General features: G+C 43.3%; 1 protein-coding gene across 2 annotated transcripts in view; it reads right to left on the minus strand.

Moving 5' to 3' along the window:
* Nucleotides 1-252: 252 nt before the first annotated feature.
* LETM1 (leucine zipper and EF-hand containing transmembrane protein 1) overlaps nt 253-22,619 on the minus strand; it is a 28,996-nt gene continuing 6,629 nt past the window's right edge. Inside the window, exons 3-14 of one of the 2 annotated variants that reach the window (XM_069977297.1) lie at nt 21,117-21,567; nt 13,936-14,079; nt 13,528-13,665; nt 11,744-11,947; nt 11,142-11,261; nt 10,154-10,285; nt 8,814-8,975; nt 7,287-7,421; nt 6,897-7,031; nt 6,476-6,663; nt 4,788-4,926; nt 253-3,386 (exon numbers count right to left, since the gene is read on the minus strand). In XM_069977297.1, the coding sequence (XP_069833398.1) occupies nt 3,234-3,386; nt 4,788-4,926; nt 6,476-6,663; nt 6,897-7,031; nt 7,287-7,421; nt 8,814-8,975; nt 10,154-10,285; nt 11,142-11,261; nt 11,744-11,947; nt 13,528-13,665; nt 13,936-14,079; nt 21,117-21,567 (2,101 nt within the window). In that variant the 3' untranslated portion in view covers nt 253-3,233. Of the gene's footprint in view, nt 3,387-4,787; nt 4,945-6,475; nt 6,664-6,896; nt 7,032-7,286; nt 7,422-8,813; nt 8,976-10,153; nt 10,286-11,141; nt 11,262-11,743; nt 11,948-13,527; nt 13,666-13,935; nt 14,080-21,116; nt 21,568-22,619 lie in introns of both variants that reach the window. The other variant, XM_069977295.1, reaches the window with a different exon arrangement.

Below are 22,619 nucleotides of genomic sequence, written 5' to 3' on the forward strand. Positions count from 1 at the left end.
CACCCCCTCGAAGCCCATTGGTATGTGTCGACCTAGAGGGGGTTTAGGCTAGCCTGTTCCAATGGTCGACCAGGGGGTGGGTCATTGAGAACGGAACCAATGGTGGCACTGTGGGCTGGGCTAAGTGGTGCTATTGCAGTGAGGCCCCACCCACTTAGTACAATCTGCAATTGATAAAAGATCACTTTTTACTTGAATAAGCAGCAAGACGTAAGATATAAAATAAAGTATGAAAACTGCTAAATTTACCCATTACACCTGTGTAGAGAAGTCAGAATGCAAAAAGGGGGTGACAGTGTCACTTTAAATAACAAACATGTCTGCAGTGAGGCTCACAGAGTGGGGGCCAAGCATGAGATCATCCCCTTTATGCTCTATAAGCTATATGGACATGGGTTGGCCTAGTAGGACAACCCCTTTAAAAATATGGCCCCTATGGTGGTCACCTACCTAAAACATCTGTGTGTAGACTAGAAAATACACTACAATTCATATTGTCGTCATGATACCAACTAATTTCAGTGGCACCAACCAATAAATGTGTATATTAGGGGGTGCCTACTGACTCTCCTTAGCTCCTAATGACATATGTCAGGGAAAAGGAGGATTTTAACATGCCTGATCCTTTTGTTCTCATCAAAGGTAACAGCTTACTCACCTCTCCCCATTCAGAACATATGAGCTGAATGTACATGAGTATTGGGGGGGGGGGGAAGGGGGTGAATTTGGTCAACCAACAGCTATATAAAGTGTACGGCCAGCTTAAGATTTTGTGGCCTTTTCTTTGTAGCCCCATATAAATTGTTCACCCACCCTGGGAAGTTCTATAAAATAAGGATATATACACAGTGAACATTCGTATGGAGATTTCTACAGACATCGTTTTATTAGCAAAGCAGCAGTAGGAGAAACAGGACAACCAAGGCGGCGGTCACTCCCCCTCCTTCATACCTGTCCTATACATCGCCTTTTATTATACAATTTACAATCAAGAACAATTTTTTTTTTTTTAACGTCATAGCAGATCCATATTATTATTATTATTATAATAATTCTTAGTATAAAAGTGTTGGACACAATATCCACTATTGACTGAATGAAGATTTGAGTGCTGCTGTATTAAAATGCATAGAAATAAAATAAAAAATTACATTCCCAGCGTTTAACACAAAAAGCACCACAGGCGTGGGCCTGAAATAAATAGAAGGAATCGTCCTAGACTATGAAAGAAGGCAATGAATACAATAAAAATACATTCTCTGCCCGCAGGCAGCCGTGGCTATTTAAATTAAGGTTTTGAAGTAAAAAGAAAAAGGCCAAAATACAACAAAAAGTCAAATCGCCAATGGTGTAAAGAATACTTGGGACAGCTTCGCTATAACCGCTTGGTCACACAGCCACCGGGACTTCTTTAGCTGCAACCTATGCAGGGACGCCTAATACTACATAGGGGACACAGACTGGTAACCAATAGCAGCAATAGTGAAGAGCCCCATCTAGGTGGTTAGGGAGAGTGCAGAGAAAGCAGCTTCATTGACTTAAAGGGGGTTGTCTGATATGGCTGCTTTCTTCCAGAAACAGCACCACACCATGGGCTGTGTCTGGTGTTGCAGCTCAGCTCCATTAAAAAGAGCTGCAATACTATAGGCAACCTATGGAAAGGGGTGGCGTCGTTTCTTTATAAACAAAAAAAACAACAACCATGTGTGTTTTATCCCGAGCAACCCCTCTAAAGATTCTGCCACACTTCCAAACCAAATGGAGGGACTAGTTAAAAGGAAATGTATCTATCTTTCACCTGCTCCTGGCCATAGGAAATAGCCTGGTATATCTTGGCTATGTGTTTCTTACTTGGGTCTGTACTGATGAATTAGTCCTACTGTATTCCATATAAATGTTTCTCTACCTAGATAAGGATGAAGCAGCAAAGAGATTCTGTATAAAATCCATATAGGCCCCAAATCAAACCCTCCTACCTACATAGGCCTATACTGGTTCAGAGTTTCTACTCTACTGTCTATGGTTTACCATACCGGCAAGTCCCTACCTACGCAGGACTATACCGATTCAGAGGTTCTGACTATGGATCACCATACAGGTACCTTTATATCTACATAGGGCCATACATATGCAAACGTTCAACTATATCCTTATGGATCTCATACAGGTATATCTCTACCTATGTAGTTCTATACTGATTCAGAGGTTCTGCCATATATCCTATGGTTCACTGTAGAGATACCTTCCTACAGACATAGGCCTATACCGATGCAGATGTTCTACTAAAGTCCTTATGGGTTACATACAGGTCTGTTCCTACCTACACAGGAGTACACAGATTCAGAGTTTTTGCCTCCGGTTCACCATACAGGTACCTTCCTACCTACACAGATGTATGCGGAGGTTCCAATATACTCCTTATGGGTTTCATACAGGTACGTCCCTAACTAGACAGGACTATACTGATGCAGAGGTTCTACCATATTCCCTAGGTGTCACATACAGGTACCTTCTTACTTACACAGGACTACAAAGATATACGTATTTTGCTATAGTCCCATACTTTCCTTCCTATATAGAAGTATATTGGTACAATGGCTCTACTTTATTCCTTATGTACCTGCACAGGTATCTCCCTACCTACATAGGTCTATACTGATGCATAGGTTCTACGATATTTCCCAGGTGTCACATACAGGTACCATCTTACTTTGGACTATATTGATACAGATGATCTACTATATTCCCTCTCTGCCTACATGACTATACTGAGGCAGAGTTTCTATTTTATACCTCTTAGAGGGAGTCCAACTACTTACACAGGACTATAGCGATGCAGGTGCTATATTCCCTCTAAGTCCTTCATCTCCATTACTTACTGAGGCAAAGAGAGACCAGGTTATTTACTATGGCTCCGGGGGCATAATGGAAGGCTACAACCCTTTCAATAAAGAGAACGTCATAATTGTGCAAAAAAAATAATGATAATTTATAATAATTGCACTGGAAGTTTTCATTTACTTAAAAAAAACAAAGTGGTATAAGCCTGATGCTCCTGGAATGGTGGTAATGTACATGAAGTCTTGCTCTCCCCCCATATGACATAGTGCACGTTAATATCTCACTTGGCAATGAAATCACCTCAAAAGCAATAGAAACACGGTAGCAGCTGTATGGATAGTTTACGAGATGTGCGTGTGTGTATATAGGATAGGTAAGCGGAGACTCCGGGGCTAGTTCTGCACTTCGGCCACTTGATCCTTCTCGGCTTTTTCTTTAGCTTTCTCTTTCACGACCAGTTTTTCCTCCTTCTGTAGAAGTTCCATGATCTCGGCCACCTGGCTAGTAGAGATGTCGATGTCCTCCTTGTCAATCAGTTCCACAACCTAAGGATACAAAGCCAGATGGGTAGAAAGGACTATGCTGTATAAGACCATGTCGTGTAGCCAAAATGTGCAGTATTGAGCCAAATTGCAGGTTGTGACACTATCTGCAATGCAGGCAGAGAAAGACTAAAATCTCCGGCTCAATGACACATGTTAAGCTGCTATGTAGTCCCACCTTATACATGTGAATTCAAGCTTAACTTATGAAGATATAAGCCAAGATCACTTCTGTACATCACAAATGGCCACTAAACATAATGGACAACTTCTATTCTAAAACAAGTTATGGATGTACAAAACATCACAGAAAAGTAGGCAGCTATAGTCGTACCCTTGATCTAGACAGCAACCCAGATTGCAATTTATAAAACCACTTTCATTACAGGGGTGATCCTGTCAACTAAACTTTTGCTTGGTGATAGAAAATGCAAAAAAGACCAATTTTGCAAATGCTAATTTCTTAGTAGTTTGGCCCCTTTCTCTCGCACTTAGTGATAACAGCTCATTGCTTATGTTCCCGACCATCGCACTCAGCTCCGAGAGTGGTGGCCGTGCAGTGACACAATCCTCAGGAGCAGTAAGTATAGTTGCACTTCCTTTCTGCCACTGAGCTTGCACACGTCTCTAGGGCTTGTATTGTCCCTGGAGACATGTAAGCTCAGCGGGAGACACAGCACAGCTGGATCAGCACTGCTACATCCTGTCCTCAATCCCCCAGGACTGAACCAAGATGTGAGCGGAGACAGAGTTGAATTATTGGCAGATGGGACAACCTCTTTAAAGGGGAATTTAACAAAAACAAATATTTTCTTTCAAATCAACTGGTGCCAGAGATTTGTAATTCACTTCTATTAAAAAGTCTTCTAGTACTTATCAGGTGCTATATGCCCTGCAGGAAGTGGTGTAATCTCTGGCACCAGTTGATTTGAAAGTTTTGTTTTTTTTGGTGAACTACCCCTTTAATACATGAGTAAGTTTATAGGTTATGATAGTTTAAAGCACTGCTGGGTCACAGGAAAGGGCATCTTCTGCCCCCCCCCCTCCCCCAATGAAGAGGTGGTCAGATATACTGCTCCAGGCCTGGCAAAGAGAGCAGTGTACTATGCTCAGCTATCTTCCTGAGGACCACAGAGATGAGTAAAGTGGCAGTGCACATGTCTGAGCTTCTTTGACCATGGGGACAGTAAGGCCTATTCTGGTAACCTGTGGATGTCCCAGCAGTCAGACTCCCGCCCATCATCGTTTTTGGTGGAAAGAACTTCAGTCTATATCAGGGGGTAGGGAACCTTGGATCTCTAGCTGTTGCAAAACAACAACTCCCATCATGCCTAGACAGCCAAGGCGTTTGCTATGTAAAGTATTGTGTTCCTAAACACGGTACATAAAGACCACACAGCGTACCTTGGCCACGTCATCCAGATCGATCTTCCCGTCTCTGTTCTCATCCAGAGCCTCGGCTATCCTCAGAAGCTTTTGCTCAGGGATCTTTTGGATATGCCTCATGATGTTGATGAGCTCACTAATACTGACAAGATTTTCCCTAAAGGCGAAATACAATCTGTGTACAGCAAACAGTTATAGCCATTAAAACATGGAAAAAGTGCCAGCCAAAGCAAGGGGTGAAGGGAAGCAGGGGGTGGCGATTATGCCAGGGACCTCTGATGATTGCTGCTCACAAAAGATCTGGAAGTGATTGTATGATGGCAACAAATCAACCACCAAACGAAAAAATTATGCACTGGATATCAAACATGAAACTGGAGGTGAGAACAGGAGGATAAAACAAGACGCACACTAAACAAATATGAAACGGCCATCAAATGGCATCTCCTGCAGGGAGAAACTAAGCATCTCTGCTATACAGATATTAGGCTCAGTACATGCACTGCACCAGCAGATGGCAGCAGAGAGAAGTGAGATTATTCAGAATAGGGACACGAGCAGCAAAACAAAATTATTATGCTAAATGGTGAAAAGCAGAGCTGAGCGCAACACACTTTAGTTGTAAAACTATGCAACTATGTTTTACGGAACCAGAATCATCAGCTTTAGAAATATCACAATTAAAAGGGGTTATTACAGGATTAAAACTTAATAATACAAAGGGTATCTGATCGGAGAGGGACTTATGACTGAGGCCCGAACAGGGTGTAGTAAAAATGTGTCTGCTTAATCTCTAGTCTATTCACTCGGGGGGAAGGGACCCCCATATCCTGTGAATAGGTGAGAAGTTTTAATCTTGGGATAACCTCTTAAAAGTATCTCTTTCACAAACATATTGCCACCAATGTCTGATTATTGGGAGTGCTAAGAACCTCTTTCATACCTAAATTTAAAGGGGTAATCCAACAACACAAAAATATGGCCACTTTCTTGTAGAGACATCATGACTCTTGTCTCCAGTTCTGGTGTGGTTTGCATTTAAGCTCCATTCACTTCAGTGGAACAGAGTTGCAAAACCTGAAACCGAACTGGAGAGTGGTGCTGTATCTAGAAGAAAGTGGCAAAGTTTCCATAACGCTGGATAACCTCTTTAAAGTGAATTCATTACATATTTAAAGTTTTCTGCTTTTTTTTTTTTTGTTCCATCCATCTAACCAGTCTGTAGTATAGAAATAATGCAGCCATTTGCTTTTTTTATGGGATGGCCACATTGGAAACCCACCCTTCCTTCAGGCAGTGTCTGTGTTATTTTTATATATATATATATATATATATATTATATATATATATATATATATATATATATATATACACTCATATAATGAGTTTTTTGTGACTGAAGCAACTGCCATGGATTTTTGCAACCCCCAATCACATGAATGCATCAGTCTTTGGGCAAAAGATGAGTGAACATGTGCACAGCCTCCCTATATAACTAGCCCACTATCTGATGACCCTGTCCCAGTCTACCCGCTAACCATTAGGTTAGTGTGCCCTCTAGTGGTCAATGTAAAAAGTGAACACTAACTGTTCCAGCAGTCAGGACTCCCAGTGATCAGACAATAATGGTGTATCCTACTTATACAGAATCAATCTATCTATCAATCAAAAAAAATTAAAAAAATCCATGAATCTTGTGCACTCACCCTACAGGAGGAGAAGTACCACTTCCAGCATCCAACACCTTGTCCTCGTTCTCCAGCTCGGATATGATTTTGTCAATCTGGCCGATCATACGGTTCACCCTCTTTGTCAGCCTCTTACTCGCCTTTGACTCTTCCACAACACTCTCCTGTCCGGACATCGATAGTTCCTTCTTAATTTCCTCAAGATCCTGCACAATTGACAGAAAGAAATATTAATGACTGCTCATTGACTTCACTAAAGACATACATAAAGTGGACCTCCAGTTATAGAGAACCTCTGACATGACCCTAGACCCCCATGAAGTAGAGGTCATGGTACATGACCTCCACCAAGAAGCTGAGAGCATTGACCCTGCAGGCCCTTTTAATAGGGGTCACATGGTACACCCCTTAATATACTAGAACTATAGCCACACCTTACCTCACTGTACTCCTGGACATCATCCTTCAGTTCGGACAGCTCCTCCTTCTCCTTTGTAAGCAGCTTCTTCTGCTCCTTGAGCTTAGTGCAAGCATCGCTCAGAATGTCAATTTCTTCCTTGGTTATTTCTTCACCCTAAAAGTAAGAGACAGATTTAAAGATCAGGGTAAATTGACACCCCCCAAAAATCAGCGGAACAAAGCGTAGCACTGAAACCCTGTAAGAAGGTAGAAGGTTTTCTAGTCTTTACCCTGTCTGAGTAACCAGGTCCATGGTAACAAATCCTCCTACCATCATCTCTGACTGTACTGATACACACATCGCCATTAGGAAGAAGTCATCTGAATCAGCGTTTTTGGTAAGATTACACAAAGATATAACAATACAAACCTTGATACCCTCCAAGACTGGTGCAGTGTCTCTCAGTACCTCCGCCTGGTCAGCGGCCGATGCAGATACCACATCTGGTCTTACATCCGCACTGGTCTTCACTTCATCTGGTTCCAGTTCAGGAGCCGCTTCCACCTAATAAAGGGTAAGAAGTGTCTCCATGAGCGATATGATGGATCTGTAGCTATATAGCACCGATCACCTTTCTGTGGGTCCTTGTCCCATTCTCTAGGACTTTGTGTAATACAGAAAAAGGTAATGTCCCAATGGATACAGCAAACATACCCAACAGAGGCCTGAAAAGTGTTGTTTTGTCCTTCACTCGAGTGGATCCTGGTAGTGTTTGTGCTTTTTTGCTGGATGGAATAGCACAGAACTGTCGGGATCCTGTAAAAAGTCACTCTACACTGTATGTGTTTTTAACATGGCAGCCTATCTGTGATGGATGCTGTAAAGTGGCAATCATAGCAATATGGTGGAGGTGTGCATCAGGGAGTCCCCAACATATACCCCTACTAAACACCACCAGAACCTTAGCCAGACAGTACAGTATTATTTATACCGTTTTGGCTAAAAGGGCAGCATAGACTGATGACAGGTACACTTTAAATGCATTACATGGGTTTTCCAGCAAATGGGGCATTACCGTCATAACAGTCAAAGACTGTTTTAATGCCACAGTGCATACAGATGTCATGGTGCCACTTCTGTATGTGGTAAAGCTGGGTTCACATATGCCTGGATGCCAAACATGCAGATGAAACCACGCTGCACTGTAGGATAACTATATGGGACAGTCCACAGGGCAATTGTCATGCCTTATTTTAGCCCATGCTGCTGACATCAGAAGTAAATAGTTGCAGGCATGATGCATTCCCACCTGGGACAGCTACGGATCACCAGACACATGTAAATGCAGCCTTAAAGTGACATTCAGAGCTGCCTGTGAGGTGTGTAGTGACAGGAGACAGCACTATGAGACTGTACAGTGATTTAGTGACTGTGACCTTCATGCCCTCTGGTTGGTGCAGGATCAGATTTCCAAGCTACAGACAGCACCCAGGGCCCAGTCACTAAATCACAGCTTGTAAAGTCTCACAGCATGGTCTCCTGTCAGACACATCCGATGAAACCAGACACTGCCATGACAGGCTCAAAGCTGGGCACAGCACCCACGAACGTACGAAACTGCTGCTGAATGCTGTGAGACATTCTGCTTCTACTGGTTCTCTCTCCCATTACAACAATGGTAGAGTAGCCGGGAGTATTTTGTGCCCTGTCTCCCAGCTCCTTCAGGGTTAGTAGTTCATCTCCGAAGTAGTATATGTCAGGAGTCACAGTCAAACTATATTATTAAATTTTTCAAATAAAAATTGACTATAAAAAGTAAAATCAAGCACCTTGCTGCATTTATACTAGTGAATGACATGTGCATATAGCGGGCTGGCACATAATCGCTCTGCTATTCCAGTAGTTTTGTGGACGTCATGCAGATTTTCTCAATCCTATCAGAAAGCACGGCTTTACCTTAGCTGCTATCTGTAAGCTTTCCTTGGCCACCTCGGACAGTTTCTGCAACTCCTTCTCCTTCCTGATCGCCTCCTCCTCCTGCAGCGTGGCCTCCAGCTTGGTCTTGTTGTCCACCTTGTCGCCCTCGACTGCCGCCACTTTCACCTGGGCCTCTTTGGCCTGGAAAACAAAAAGGACAAGGTTCTAGTCCTCCGAGGTTTCTGTGGATTATTATAGCTGATTGATAGATGTAGATTATAGATATAGAATGAATATATATATATATATATATATATATATATATTCATTCTATATCTATAATCTACATCTATCAATGTATAATCTACATCTATCAATCTATAATCTACATCTATCATCTAATCTATATGTATCTGTCTATAATCTAATATATATCCATCTAATCAATATAAATAATAGAAAGTAAATAATAATTATAAAACCTTCTGACATTAGGGTGTTACCACTTCTACCGGAATGAATAAAACCATCGGACATGTAATAGTGACATTTCATTAATTTGTAAAAAATAAAAATATAAACATATACAGTGGTACTTTGGTTTAAGAGTAACTTGGTTTAAGAGCGTTTTGGTTTAAGAGCTCACAGTTTTTCAAAATTGTGACTTGGTTTAAGAGCATTGCTTTGGTTTAAGAGCTCCCTGTACTGGATGGGAGGGGGAGTGGAGGAGGGGCATGGTCTGCATAGCGGGGTCTACAGCCCTGTACTCTGACCCAGGAAGTCTTACCTCACCTTCCAAATCATGGCAGATCCACTTCAGGCTGGGGCTTACACCAGGGGACAGGACTGTGGAGGTAATCTCTCCATAGCTGTAACCTCTCTCTCCCCGGACAGAGAGTGCTGCATGTATGTGCTCACATCTGCCCTGCTCATTCCTTTATTCTTCCTGCAGTCTCTGTCAGTCCTTGTCTTTCCCATCCTCTCTATTACTGTACAGTAATTTATAATATCACAGATTTTGCTGTTTCTGAATGTTTATTTTATCTGTTTTACATGTTATTCAGAATAATCATTATTTTTGGGTTGTGGAACAAATTGTCTGCATTTCTATGATTTCTTATGGGAAAATCTGCTTTGGTTTAAGAGTAGATTTGGATTACAAGCACGGTCCCGAAACGAATTATGCGCGTAATCCAAGGCACCACTATATATATTTTTTTTTATTTATTTTATTTAGTTCCCCCATAAGGGGTTAAAAGAATGCCATTCAGTACACTGTATGCTAAAAATGAGGATGCTGAATGTGTGTCATGTGACCTGCCGGCTCTTGCATGTACACTGAGCATACATCTGCTGAGCTGGGAGGCCGGGATACATACCATGCTTTCGGGTAAAGTCTGCAGAGTTGTTTTGAGCTGATCAGCTGGTGAGAGAGTGTCCGGGAGATACAAAGCGCGGGACAATAGCAGCAATGATGTGGGAATTTCCTGATTCAAGTGCAGCTCCAGCCACTGTAAGGGGAAAAGCAAAGTGACACGTGCATCAAACAGTCATGTAAAGCTTTACATCCCCTCCACAACATATACGGGTTTATTACTAATTATATCTGAAAAATTTAAAACGTGCTAAAGATAGGGTGATAACCAATGTGTCACCCAGGCGTCATGAGCTAAAGCCTGGTAGCGGCAAGACTGAGTTATGTGATCCATCACTGGTCATCCCAGAGAAGCATCGGACTGCAGATTCCTTTTCAGCTGTATACTCATACATGGAATATTTACCAGTCACATCATGTATTCCAGCAAGAAAGGTATTCCTAGTTTCCTTTCTGATCTGTGATCCTATTACTGTCAAACAACAGGGCACACACTTTCCCACAACCCCCACAAGACAAGAGTAAAAGCAAATACCAAGCAATATGCTGCTGAACTGAGCATGCTTGACCATCTCAGTGGATACACCAAGATGGTCGTAACCAAGGGAAACACTGCAGGCACATGGGGGATTTTGTAAACCTATATAGCTCAGAAAAACAGAAAATTTCCAGGAACACTTGTACATCTGAAATATGTCTCAGTTCCCATAATGCATCAGTTTGGACCTATTTATCATCGTAAAACCCCTTTAAAGGGAGTGCAACAGCAACAACTGCAGATATGGTTGTCACTTGTCCCACTTATTCAAGCACTGCTATGTAGAACACCTATACTTAACCAGTCCTCTCTGTTATAATGCTGTTGCCTATATACAAGAATCTAGAGTTGTAATATCGGATAGGAGCTGTGGTTTTAGGTAATGTAACCTATCAAGTTAGGTAAGGGATTATAACTGTAGGTATCAGTGTAATGTTTCCCAGCGGTCTCTAACCTGTTTCAGCTGCTCTCGTAACCGTTCCTCGGTGACACCCAGCGCTCTCATTCCTCTGGTCCGGCAGGCTGCCTGCAGTTCTTTAACATTCAGAGAGTCCACACCTTCTTCTGCAATAAGCTGTCACAAGACAGAACAGAAAGCAATGTAATCCAATAAAAATCCATCCACCTAGCAGGTCTGCATCACTAGGAGTAACCCCTACGACACAGACGTCTAGCATCCTTATAACAGATCTGTATCTGCAATAGTTATTAGTAAAGAGGTTTGCCAGGATAAAACAATTGATAGCCTATCCACAGGATCAATAGTTGATTGGTGAGGTGGTGACATCTAGCTCCACCAATCATCAGCTGTTCGGTGCCCGCACTATAGTGTTGGGGAGGAAAGCAGGTACCATACATCTAAGTTACAGAGTGTATCTAGGGGATATAAATAATTCAGGCAGTCGCTAAAGAATGAAAGTGGATCCTATTATATTCAGCAGGATCCTCCGCCAAAGACCTTACATCTATGACCAGCACTGACGCTGAGTAGAATGAACACATGAACTAACAAGACAATTCTAGTAGAGGAGGAACTATCGGCTTAAGAAAACTCACCTTGTCGTCCGCCTTAATAGTCCTCAGCTTCATGGTCAGCTGAAAGCGGAGGAAGTTATTTGTCCCAATGGTCTGCAGCTCTACCAGCTTACACAGAGCCACAAGCTGAGGCCTGGTCAGGTTATCCAGGGTCAGCTCATCCTCAAATAGCTTGGAGAAGCGGACAATCTCTTCATTGCTGGGCCTCTCTCCTGTGCTCCGGATCTGGAAGTAAAGAAAAACATTTTATTAGGACGTATCCGTCATTACAAGATGATGAACTGACCTCAGTATAAGGAACTGTCCAGAGCAGGAAAGGTTTTCTATGGGGATTTGCTACTGATCTGGACAGTTGCCGACATGGACAGAGGTGGCAGCAGAGAGCAGTGTGCCAGACTGAAGAGAACACACCACTTCCTGCAGGACATACAGCAGCAGATAAGCATGGGAAGACTGGAGATTTTCAAACAGAAGTAAATTACAAATCTATATATTTTTCTGAAACCAATTGATTTGAAAGATTTTTTTTTTCGCTCGATAACCCTTTTAACACAGATGAAGCTGTGACATGCATTCTCTCTATCTCTCTCTCTATCTCTATATATCTATATATTTTTTTTTTTTTTTATTATTTAGCTAAGAACAGGTTTGGACCTGGGGTAAACCCAGACCACAAGCATCTATTGAATAACTCTATACATAGATATGTATTTGTACATATGCTGGATGGCCACTTTATTCCAATCCCACAACTAGTAGCCTGTTGGATCTCCTTTGGCCTTCAGAACTGCAACATTCACTATGGCACAGCAACCCAACTTGGAGATGAAGGCGTTCTGTAGGAATACCCCTTTTACTGACCCATAGGTTCCCCTTTTTCTGCGTGTTTTTTAACACTTACATCATTCTCCACTTTTGACACCATTACAGAGGAAAAGTCCATAAGCCTGACCCCAGCTAGCTCAGCACTGATGATGCCGCCTTGTGCCAGGTCGCTGAAATCCCTAAATTTTCCAGGGTAATTTGGATTCAAAGGGAAAGCGATTCACAGAAAACTGAGTGTACTCCATACCATGGGGTCATATGTCTAATTTCCATACAGTAAAGCTCCAATTGTGCAAGGACATGAGGTTCTGTAAAGTGGTCATTTAATGTATATTTAAAGTTTTAGGATGGGGGAAGAAATCACTGTGTCCCCCATAAGGGCTGCTTTATGATATGTGGTAGAAAGACGCTTATACTGATCACCATCTTGGGGATGGCAGATGCACCATATGGATTTGCCCTTTGGGGATGGCATCCAGGCACTTTCTATGATCACTTATGTTACTGAACCTCTAGGAAATTCTGTGCACAATATCAGAAGTGGACACTGAGGGATTAAAGGAAAAAAACAAGGAGCGAATGGCTAAGAGGATGTGGTTACATAATGTGTCATCTGAGGCTGGACGTGCAGGCAGGTTCTAGCTTCCTGGAAATCATTTATAATCTTAAGGCCAAAAGGACATCGCGGAGAGTGAAGGAGCCTGTAGTGACGTATCTGTCACCACTCTGTGACCGGCAGTACACTGACTTATAACTGGTAAGAGACTGCGGAGCTGGGTGTGTATATATATTCCTTTTATGTACAGGAGCTGATAGCCAAACATTCATTCAGTCAACAGCTATACCTCCTGACCGCCCCCCCCAACCACAATCTACAGAGCTTTCCTTACCATCACTGCTGCAATAGTATACATATATATTTATATTTGCATACGAAGACTAAGACATCTAATACTGCAACAATAAAGAGCAGGTCATACCTTCTGAAAAAAGGAGGAAAATTCGGCGGTCACATTTCCTTTGGCTGCTTTGTTCCTTAGTGCCATCTCCTCAATGGTGTCCTGTAAGAACTTGGCCAACTCCAGCTTTACTCTTAGCTCCTTCTTCAATCTCTCCTCCTGGAATGGAGAGAAAATCACACAAAAATAAATAACATGTAATAATAAATAATATGTGTGTGTGTATATAATATATATATATATATATATATATATATATATATATATATATATATAATACACACACACACACATCGCTCTATATGTAGATTTAGGAATACATATCTTGTTAGCTGGCAGCTGGAGGGCCGCAGGTTTAACTCTGCTGTTCTATAGCTACATCCCAGTAAACACACCTATATACCTAAGCTGCACAGATCATATATTCACCTTCTTAGAAGTGGTCTCAAATGTAGAAGGCAGCATATTGGGAAACAGCTTTAATACAACTGGAAGCAGGAACTCCATGAATGGGACGATGATGAAGACGAGGAAGGGCACGAGGCGAAAGAGGTCGGCACATATCCTCAGGAACTGCAAAAGACAAGAGTGGATAAAGACCCGAGAGCAGCAAACAACACATACAGTATTACAGCTGCATGAAATTCACTGGAAAATGGCCCCAAACAAGTTTAGATTTCAGCTTATAATTTTCATTGGGAAATATTAACAACTCATTTTTTATTTCATAGGCGACAAGGTCTTAGAGTAGAGACTCCTTTTTTTTCTTCCTTTGGGTTTTTTTTCTCTTGTCTATGGGCTGTTCCTTTCTATCTGAAAATTCCTGGAATCCTTTCCCTCAGTTTGGTCAGGTGATCTCATTGACCCCCTGGAAATTCCATGTGTTTCTGTGCTCTCATGGGGTCACCATCTCAGCCAGCAGAACCTCCAGTGTGATGAAGCCGCATGGACTGCTCCACACAGGCGCTTCACAGGGGGAGACAAAAATCCCTTCACAGTTACTGATTATAATAGGTTTGATGACTGTATATTTACATTCTTATAGCTTATTCAGAGATAAGAGGAGGTGCATTACACTGTCATAACCGCAGGCAAAGATGGTACTGGCTACGGCTGCCCATGTGATGCTGCACTAATGCATCATGGAAAAGATGGCAGATTTAAAAGAGAAAAGATACAGCTTGAAATTTGTCAAGATTTTGGCTGATGCGAGGTCACATGACCAAGAAACCATTATGAAATGAATAGATGCAGCAGAGCTGGGATGAAATAGATGGCACTGCTGGAAAATCCAGGAGCTTTGATTAACACAGTAAATACATGGCTAAAAACGCTGTGGTGAGATCTTAGCCGGGAGTCAAGAGAAATTTTAATACAGACAGCGTTTGCAGTTCAGGAATCTTCATGGTATGGTGTTTTTGGTTTTTTTTCCCCAATAAATTATTTTCTTTCTTAGACTTCTTTAGGTGGGAAACACGTCAGAAAGTACTTCTAAACTAATACACACTAAACTGAAAGAAAAAAAAAGGGAAAAACTGCTGACAGTTTTGCGCATTTCTTCAGCCAAAAAAAACTAGGTATGAAATAAGCATAAAGGTTTTTTTTTCAGGACTTTATTTTTGCCAATAGGTTAGGACCCAACAACCAGAACCCTTAGCAGTCTGCTGTTTGCCAGAACCGAGGCCTTGCCTTATACAATGCATAGGGTCGGAAAAAGATCGCTCCATACAATGTGTAGTGGCCGTGCTAGGTTTACGGCAGCTCAGTTCTCATTCAATTCAATAGGAGCTGAGCTGCAGTAACCCAGCATGGCCACTATACAACGTATGGAGCTGTCTGCTCCCATCTATGTTCCCCCGGATCTAACAAAAAGCTGATACAGGTAGATGTCAGGAGTCGGACCACCACTGATCAGATGTTGATGGCCAATCCGGAGGATGGGTCATCACTGAAAAAGCACAGGAAAATCCCTTTAACTGCTGGTTCACAGCACCAAACTGACTTACAATAAAGGAAACTGTACATGAACTTAAAAGCAGTCATCCAACATCCCAGAAATAGATAAAACTAAGAAACAGCTGCAGCACAGCTTATATTATATAAATATATATATATATATATATATATATATATATATATATATATACACACACACACACACTCACCGGCCACTTTATTAGGTACACCTGTCCAACTGCACGTTACCACTTAATTTCTAATCAGCCAATCACATGGCGGCAACTCAGTGCATTTAGGCATGTAGACATGGTCAAGACAATCTCCTGCAGTTCAAACCGAGCATCAGTATGGGGAAGAAAGGTGATTTGAGTGCCTTTGAACGTGGCATGGTTGTTGGTGCCAGAAGGGCTGGTCTGAGTATTTCAGAAACTGCTGATCTACTGGGATTTTCACGCACAACCATCTCTAGGGTTTACAGAGAATGGTCCGAAAAAGAAAAAACATCCAGTGAGCGGCAGATCTGTGGGCGGAAATGCCTTGTTGATGCCAGAGGTCAGAGGAGAATGAGCAGACTGGTTCGAGCTGATAGAAAGGCAACAGTGACTCAAATAGCCAACCGTTACAACCAAGGTAGGCAGAAGAGCATCTCTGAACGCACAGTACGTCCAACTTTGAGGCAGATGGGCTACAGCAGCAGAAGACCACACCGGGTGCCACTCCGCTCAGCTAAGAACAGGAAACTGAGGCTACAATTTGCACAAGCTCATCGAAATTGGACAGTAGAAGATTGGAAAAACGTTGCCTGGTCTGGTGAGTCTCGATTTCTAATGCGACTTTCAGATGGTAGGGTCAGAATTTGGCGTCAACAACATGAAAGCATGGATCCATCCTGCCTTGTATCAACGGTTCAGGCTGGGGTGGTGGTGTCATGGTGTGGGGAATATTTTCTTGGCACTCTTTGGGCCCCTTGGTACCAATTGAGCATCGTTGCAACGCCACAGCCTACCTGAGTATTGTTGCTGACCATGTCCATCCCTTTATGATCACAATGTACCCAACATCTGATGGCTACTTTCAGCAGGATAATGCGCCATGTCATAAAGCTAGAATCATCTCAGACTGGTTTCTTGAACATGACAATGAGTTCACTGTACTCCAATGGCCTCCACAGTCACCAGATCTCAATCCAATAGAGCATCTTTGGGATGTGATGGAACGGGAGATTCGCATCATGGATGTGCAGCCGACAAATCTGCGGCAACTGTGTGATGCCATCATGTCAATATGGACCAAAATCTCTGAGGAATGCTTCCAGCACCTTGTTGTATCTATGCCACGAAGAATTGAGGCAGTTCTGAAGGCAAAAGGGGGTCCAACCCGTTACTAGCATGGTGTACCTAATAAAGTGGCCGGTGAGTATACACACACACACACACACGTAGAGAATATTTCAGCAGCACTCCAGTAGCGGTTGGTGCCAGCGGATCGAGTCCTGACCAAGGACGCAATAAATAGGTAGTAGATAGTCCACAGCACTCAGGATTAGAACGTTGAAAAAAAAGTGGTGTTTATTCCATCAAGTCCTCAAAAACATTCAAGTGCAGCACACAATAATACCAGGAGCAACGTTTCAGCGAATTGACTTCGCCATTTTCATTGAAGTGGAATAAACACCACTTATTTTCAACGTTATAATCCTGAGTGCTGTGGACTATCTACTACACATTATATATATATATATATATATATATATATATATATATATATATATATGATATATATATATATATATATCTCTTTAGAGTGCATTCACACATACAGATATATGGATGTGAATATACTCCAAGGGTAGCTTCACACACACTGTATCGCAGCCGATTTTATGCTGCGCATCCGCAGCAGATCTAATATAAATAACTGAACACACCTTCAAATCTGCAGCAGATTTGAAGGTGTGTTCTGTTATTTATATTAGATCTGCTGTGGATGCGCAGCATAAAATCGGCTGTGATACGGTGTGTGTGAAGCTACCCTTGGAGTATATCCATATCCATACATCTGACTGAGGTTGTTGGTGCAGCGTGTCCATGGATTTCTGGGTAAAAGCTGTCACCTGTTCTTAAGTGTTTATGTAACAGTACTAAACTCTTCCAAGAAAGCAAAATGACCTTTCCTAAAAAATACTACAACCTTCCTCCCCCACCATAGAGGTCGCAGCCAGGAATAGGTCAATGAACCAAGGGGCTGTCCACAGTATTCATATATCTTCCATTGTTCACAGGCCCAGCCACCTGCTGTATATTCCAATGAGGAGTAGCGCACTGGTATTAGCATGTGTATACTGTACTCTACGGGGTCCCTGCTATATCATCAGCATTACACTCACCTGGAGGAAATAGGCCGTACAGTGAGCGCGTACACAATAATAGCAGGAGGAAACGATGTAACAGAGGACCTGCCTTAAAGGGGTTATCCCAAGATTACAGCTTAACCCCCATCTACATGATAGGAAAAAACTGATGGGCGGGGGTCTGAGTGCAGGGGACCCACTAAGCAAAAGAATGAAGGGTCTCTTAAACCCCTGGGTAAATGAAGCAGCAGTGTGCACAGCCTCCACTCTGTACATTCACTATGAGACTTCTGGACACAGAATTCGGCGCTTTACAAAGCTCAGAAGTCCCACAGAGAAGTAAAGGAGCGATGGAATATCCTTCCATTTATTCAGGGAACAAATGATCTTCATTCTTAGCAGCCAGATCACCAATGATCAGTTAGTTATCCCCCATCCTGTACATAAGACATATAGGGGTACTGTGGAAATCTACTCAATGCTCAAGGCACAGTTAAAGGAGGAGTCCATCGAAATCCACTTTTTCAGCACATGCTGGGGAGGATAAAAAATACCATGCTCTAACCTCCCCCCGCTCCACTGCTGGTGGCCGCATACTGCTACTCTGGTCCCCAGATCCCTGTCCGCTTCCTGGACTAAGCAGGGAGCCAGGTTGCGATGTGCGCAGTTCGCTCAGCCAGTCAGCGGATGTAGCGGGTCCCGTCTCGGCCGTTGACTGGCTGAGCAGACCTCATACGTCACAACCCAGGTCCCTGCACAGACCCGGAGGCGACCACCAGTGCTGGAACGGTGAAGGTAAGAGCATGTTACCTCTTTTATCCTCCCCAGCACTTGTTAAAAAATGGGCCTGGCCGGACTTCTCCTTTAAATAGAAAATAACATGAAACTAAAACAAAATAAAACACTATACTCTCCCCCTCCCTCCACATTAATCCCCTGCACATCACTGTGTCTGTGTCACACAAGGACCTAACCACTCAGCCAATCAGTGCCAACTGTGGAGTGCTGCCTCTGCCACTGATTGGCTGAGCAAGAAGGTCCTTGTGACAGACACAGAAAGAGCCCGCCAAAATGGTGCCAGGATCCCTGTCGACCATAACTTCCTGGACCCATCTTGACACATGGCAGCAGGAAATAAAGAGGCAAATAAAGCAAGTTTTTTTTTGTTTTGTTTTTTTGTTTTTTAATGTTACTGTCATTTTGACATGTCAATGATTTTGACTGACAATGGTCGGGGTACTAAGACCCTAATTAATTGCTAGAACAAGCGAGGAGAAAATCGCTTCCCTCCCTGCTGTCTACTCATTGCTTGATATGAATTCTGTATAGAAATTCTGTAGAAAGTTCTGCAATGAGGAGAAAGATGGGGAGGAAAGCCCTTAGATGAACGCTTCTCCCCACTCGATCTAGTGATCTCCGCACCCAGAGCACGAATCATTAAAACTTTTGACATGTCTCAAGATTTTTAGTATATAATAGTAACACTAAGCCAGCTTGAGTATCTTAAAAAAAAAAAAATCACAGAGAATCAATGGGAAAAATCTGCAAATCTGCATCCTCTCATCTATGGAAATAAATGTGGGACTATTATCCAGTGAGTGAACATACCCTATTGGTGAATTCTGTTCTATGAGGTGTCAATCACCTATGTAAAAGGCGCTGTGTATTATTCTAGACCACAGATGTCAACCTCATGGCCCCCCAGCTGTTGCAAAACTACAATTTCCATCATGCCCGGACAGCCAAAGATTTAGGTATGATAGGAATTGTAGTTTTGCTACAGCTGTCAGTCCATGCATTTGACACCCCTGTCATATATATTCAGGTATAGTTACCTGCTGATCTACCAAAAACTGTGAGATCACATGTAACCTGGAAACAATATAGCTGAGGGTCATTGTGCTGGGAGCTCTGGAGGTCTCTGTATACAGTGTATGCTGCACATGTGTGATCAAGTATACAGACACAGAGCATGTCCCTCCATACTAAAGGACTCCTAATCTCCTGCATTATAATGATTGAGGACCCACAAGAATACAGGCCCAGGGGCGTATGCCCCATTAACTACCATCAATCTGATACTCCAGACAACACAAGCCTGTGGATTAGTGGCAGACGTCAGAGCAGATCTTGGTATCCTGGCAGCCGGCCCTGCTAATGGCTGGTAACACTCCATGTGGTGACTCAGCGGCCTGTGTAGACATGTCCCCGGGAGGAACGCCTCGGCATCCAGTAACACGAGGACACATCAGGAGCTTCCATATATAACCCACTACATGAGATTCCCAATCAGTGTAATGTATCCCTGGCCTGAAGGTGCCCTCGGCTGGCACAGTGCTACTACACTGCCCTAGGTCCACCCAAGTCTGCTGCCAGATGCAATACGGATATGGTGCATCATAGCAACATGACCACAATCCAACAACAGAAAACATGGCGCTCCCTTTAAAGGCTTTTTGGACCAGCGTTTAGGACCAGTAACCCTGAGTGATGCCTGTGTAGACTAAAAGCTGCTCATACACGTAAGATATGTTTGTTGGATGACAGCTCTCTCTCCCCACACGGATGCTCAGATCAGCAAAGTGTGCATGAATACAGAGTTAGCAGAAGGGGAAAAAAAGCAGCGTCCAGGCTCATCTGGCAGCAGCTTACCTTACATAGAACAAGAAAGATGGGGTAGTTGAAATCCAACATGGCTGATTCTTTTTCTTCCCCCCACAATCTGCTATCAGGCGAATAAAGAGTGTCTACAGTAGGGGTGTCAGTGTGCCCTGCAGCTGTTGCTAAAGTACAGTTATCATCATGCCTGGGCAGCCAAAGCTTTAGCTGTCCAGGGATAAAAGGCATTGTAGTTTTCAAACAGCTGGAGGGCGGGGGAAGGGGTGTGACAAAAATTCTATTCTCCTGCATATTAGGAGAACAGCTAAACAAAATGATGGAAGCAATACACACGATCTGTTCAGCATTTCTGTCAATAGTTTATGTTGCCCTCTTTTAAGGCAGAATAAACCTAGTGACAGATTCCCTTTAAACTCCCTGGTGGGCTCAGCTGACTCTCTAAGGTGTATGGAGACCTCCCGACTCTACTTCAACAGATGATGGTGAGAAGGTTGGGGGTCTGTGGATGTTCATCACCCACTTTTTTAATCATGAAGGCGTAAGTTGGCACCAGGGCAGTATGGCTGCAGATTCCCCTTCCAGTAAACCACACATGAACATTTGGACAGAAGTTATTGAAAGTGTATGGCCAGCTTAGGAAAGCGGAGTGACCTGTCCGGCACTTCCGGCCCCTCCATCTTACCTGTCTCCTTTCCCGTCGGGATAGTGAACTCCCATTGAGAATATTCCACAACATTCTAGCTGCAATTTTGGTATCGATCCAGAGGAGCCGGAAGCCGTGGTAATAGTGCTTTAACTCGTCCATAACCTTCTGTCCTATTGACTTCTTGACGGTCTCCACCTCGGTGTTGGGACTATACACCGGTCCTCCTTCTTCCAACTTTTTTTTTTTGTCCTTCAAAGACTTCAATGATTTTTCTACCAAAGAGTCATCGTACAGGGGGCCTGAAGAGTGCAAAGCTCGGACTGAGGCGTACTGGGGTCCTAGGCTGACGGTCACTCCTTTCCATGATGGATTGTGGACTCTATAATAGGTTCTTTCAGGCCTGTTAGTCCATGAAAAGCCGCTGTTCCCGTCTCTTATTGAAATGTAAACCGGATGGGCAGCAGTGCAACTACAAAAGTGGGAACTCCTGGGGGCAAAAGAAAGATGGAGATGTTATGTAGGCAAGATATAAGTCAACCTAGCAATACATCTCTACTGTACCAACGCACTTCACACATAACATATAATATACATGGATATCTTAAAGGGGGTGGGGGTTACACTGAGGAGAATGGGAGTCCCCAGGTGAGGAGGTCGCCCTTATTCACAGAGTGAATCTCTCCCTTTTTGTGACTCCCATAGACATGAACAGAGATTCACATCCCCCATTTATGCACACAGCGCTATCTGTCCCCCTCTAATCTGATGACCTTTAATATAGTCAATAGAGTCAATCAGTTGCCAGTGGTATCCAATGTACAACAGATCCGGCACTGCAGTGTGGTGTCCGATGTACAACAGATCCGGCACTGCTGTGTATTATCCAGCGTACAACAGATCAGGCACTACAGTGTGGTGTCCGATGTACAACAGATCCGGCACTGCAGTGTGGTGTCCGATGTACAACAGATCCGGCACTGCGGTGTGGTGTGGTGTCTGATGTAAAACAGATCCAGCACTGCAGTGTGGTGTCCGATGTACAACAGATCAGGCACTGAAGTGTGGTGTGGTGTCCAAATGTACAACAGATCCGGCACTGCAGTGTGGTGTCCGATGTACAACAGATCAGGCACTGAAGTGTGGTGTGGTGTCCAAATGTACAACAGATCCGGCACTGCAGTGTGGTGTCCGATGTACAACAGATCAGGCACTGAAGTGTGGTGTGGTGTCCAAATGTACAACAGATCCGGCACTGCAGTGTGGTGTCCGATGTACAACAGATCAGGCACTCCAGTGTGGTGTCCGATGTACAACAGATCCGGCACTGCAGTGTGGTGTGGTGTCCGATGTAAAAAAGATCCAGCACTGCAGTGTGGTGTGGTGTCCGATGTACAACAGATCTGGCGCTACAGTGTGGTGTGGTGTCCGATGTACAACAGATCCAGCACTGCAGTGTGGTGTCCGATGTACAACAGTTCCGGCACTGCAGTGTGGTGTCCGATGTACAACAGATCCGGCACGGCAGTGTGGTGTCCGATG

This window comes from Dendropsophus ebraccatus, chromosome 7 (assembly GCF_027789765.1).
Source record: "Dendropsophus ebraccatus isolate aDenEbr1 chromosome 7, aDenEbr1.pat, whole genome shotgun sequence".
In the NCBI taxonomy this organism is placed as follows: domain Eukaryota; kingdom Metazoa; phylum Chordata; class Amphibia; order Anura; family Hylidae; genus Dendropsophus; species Dendropsophus ebraccatus.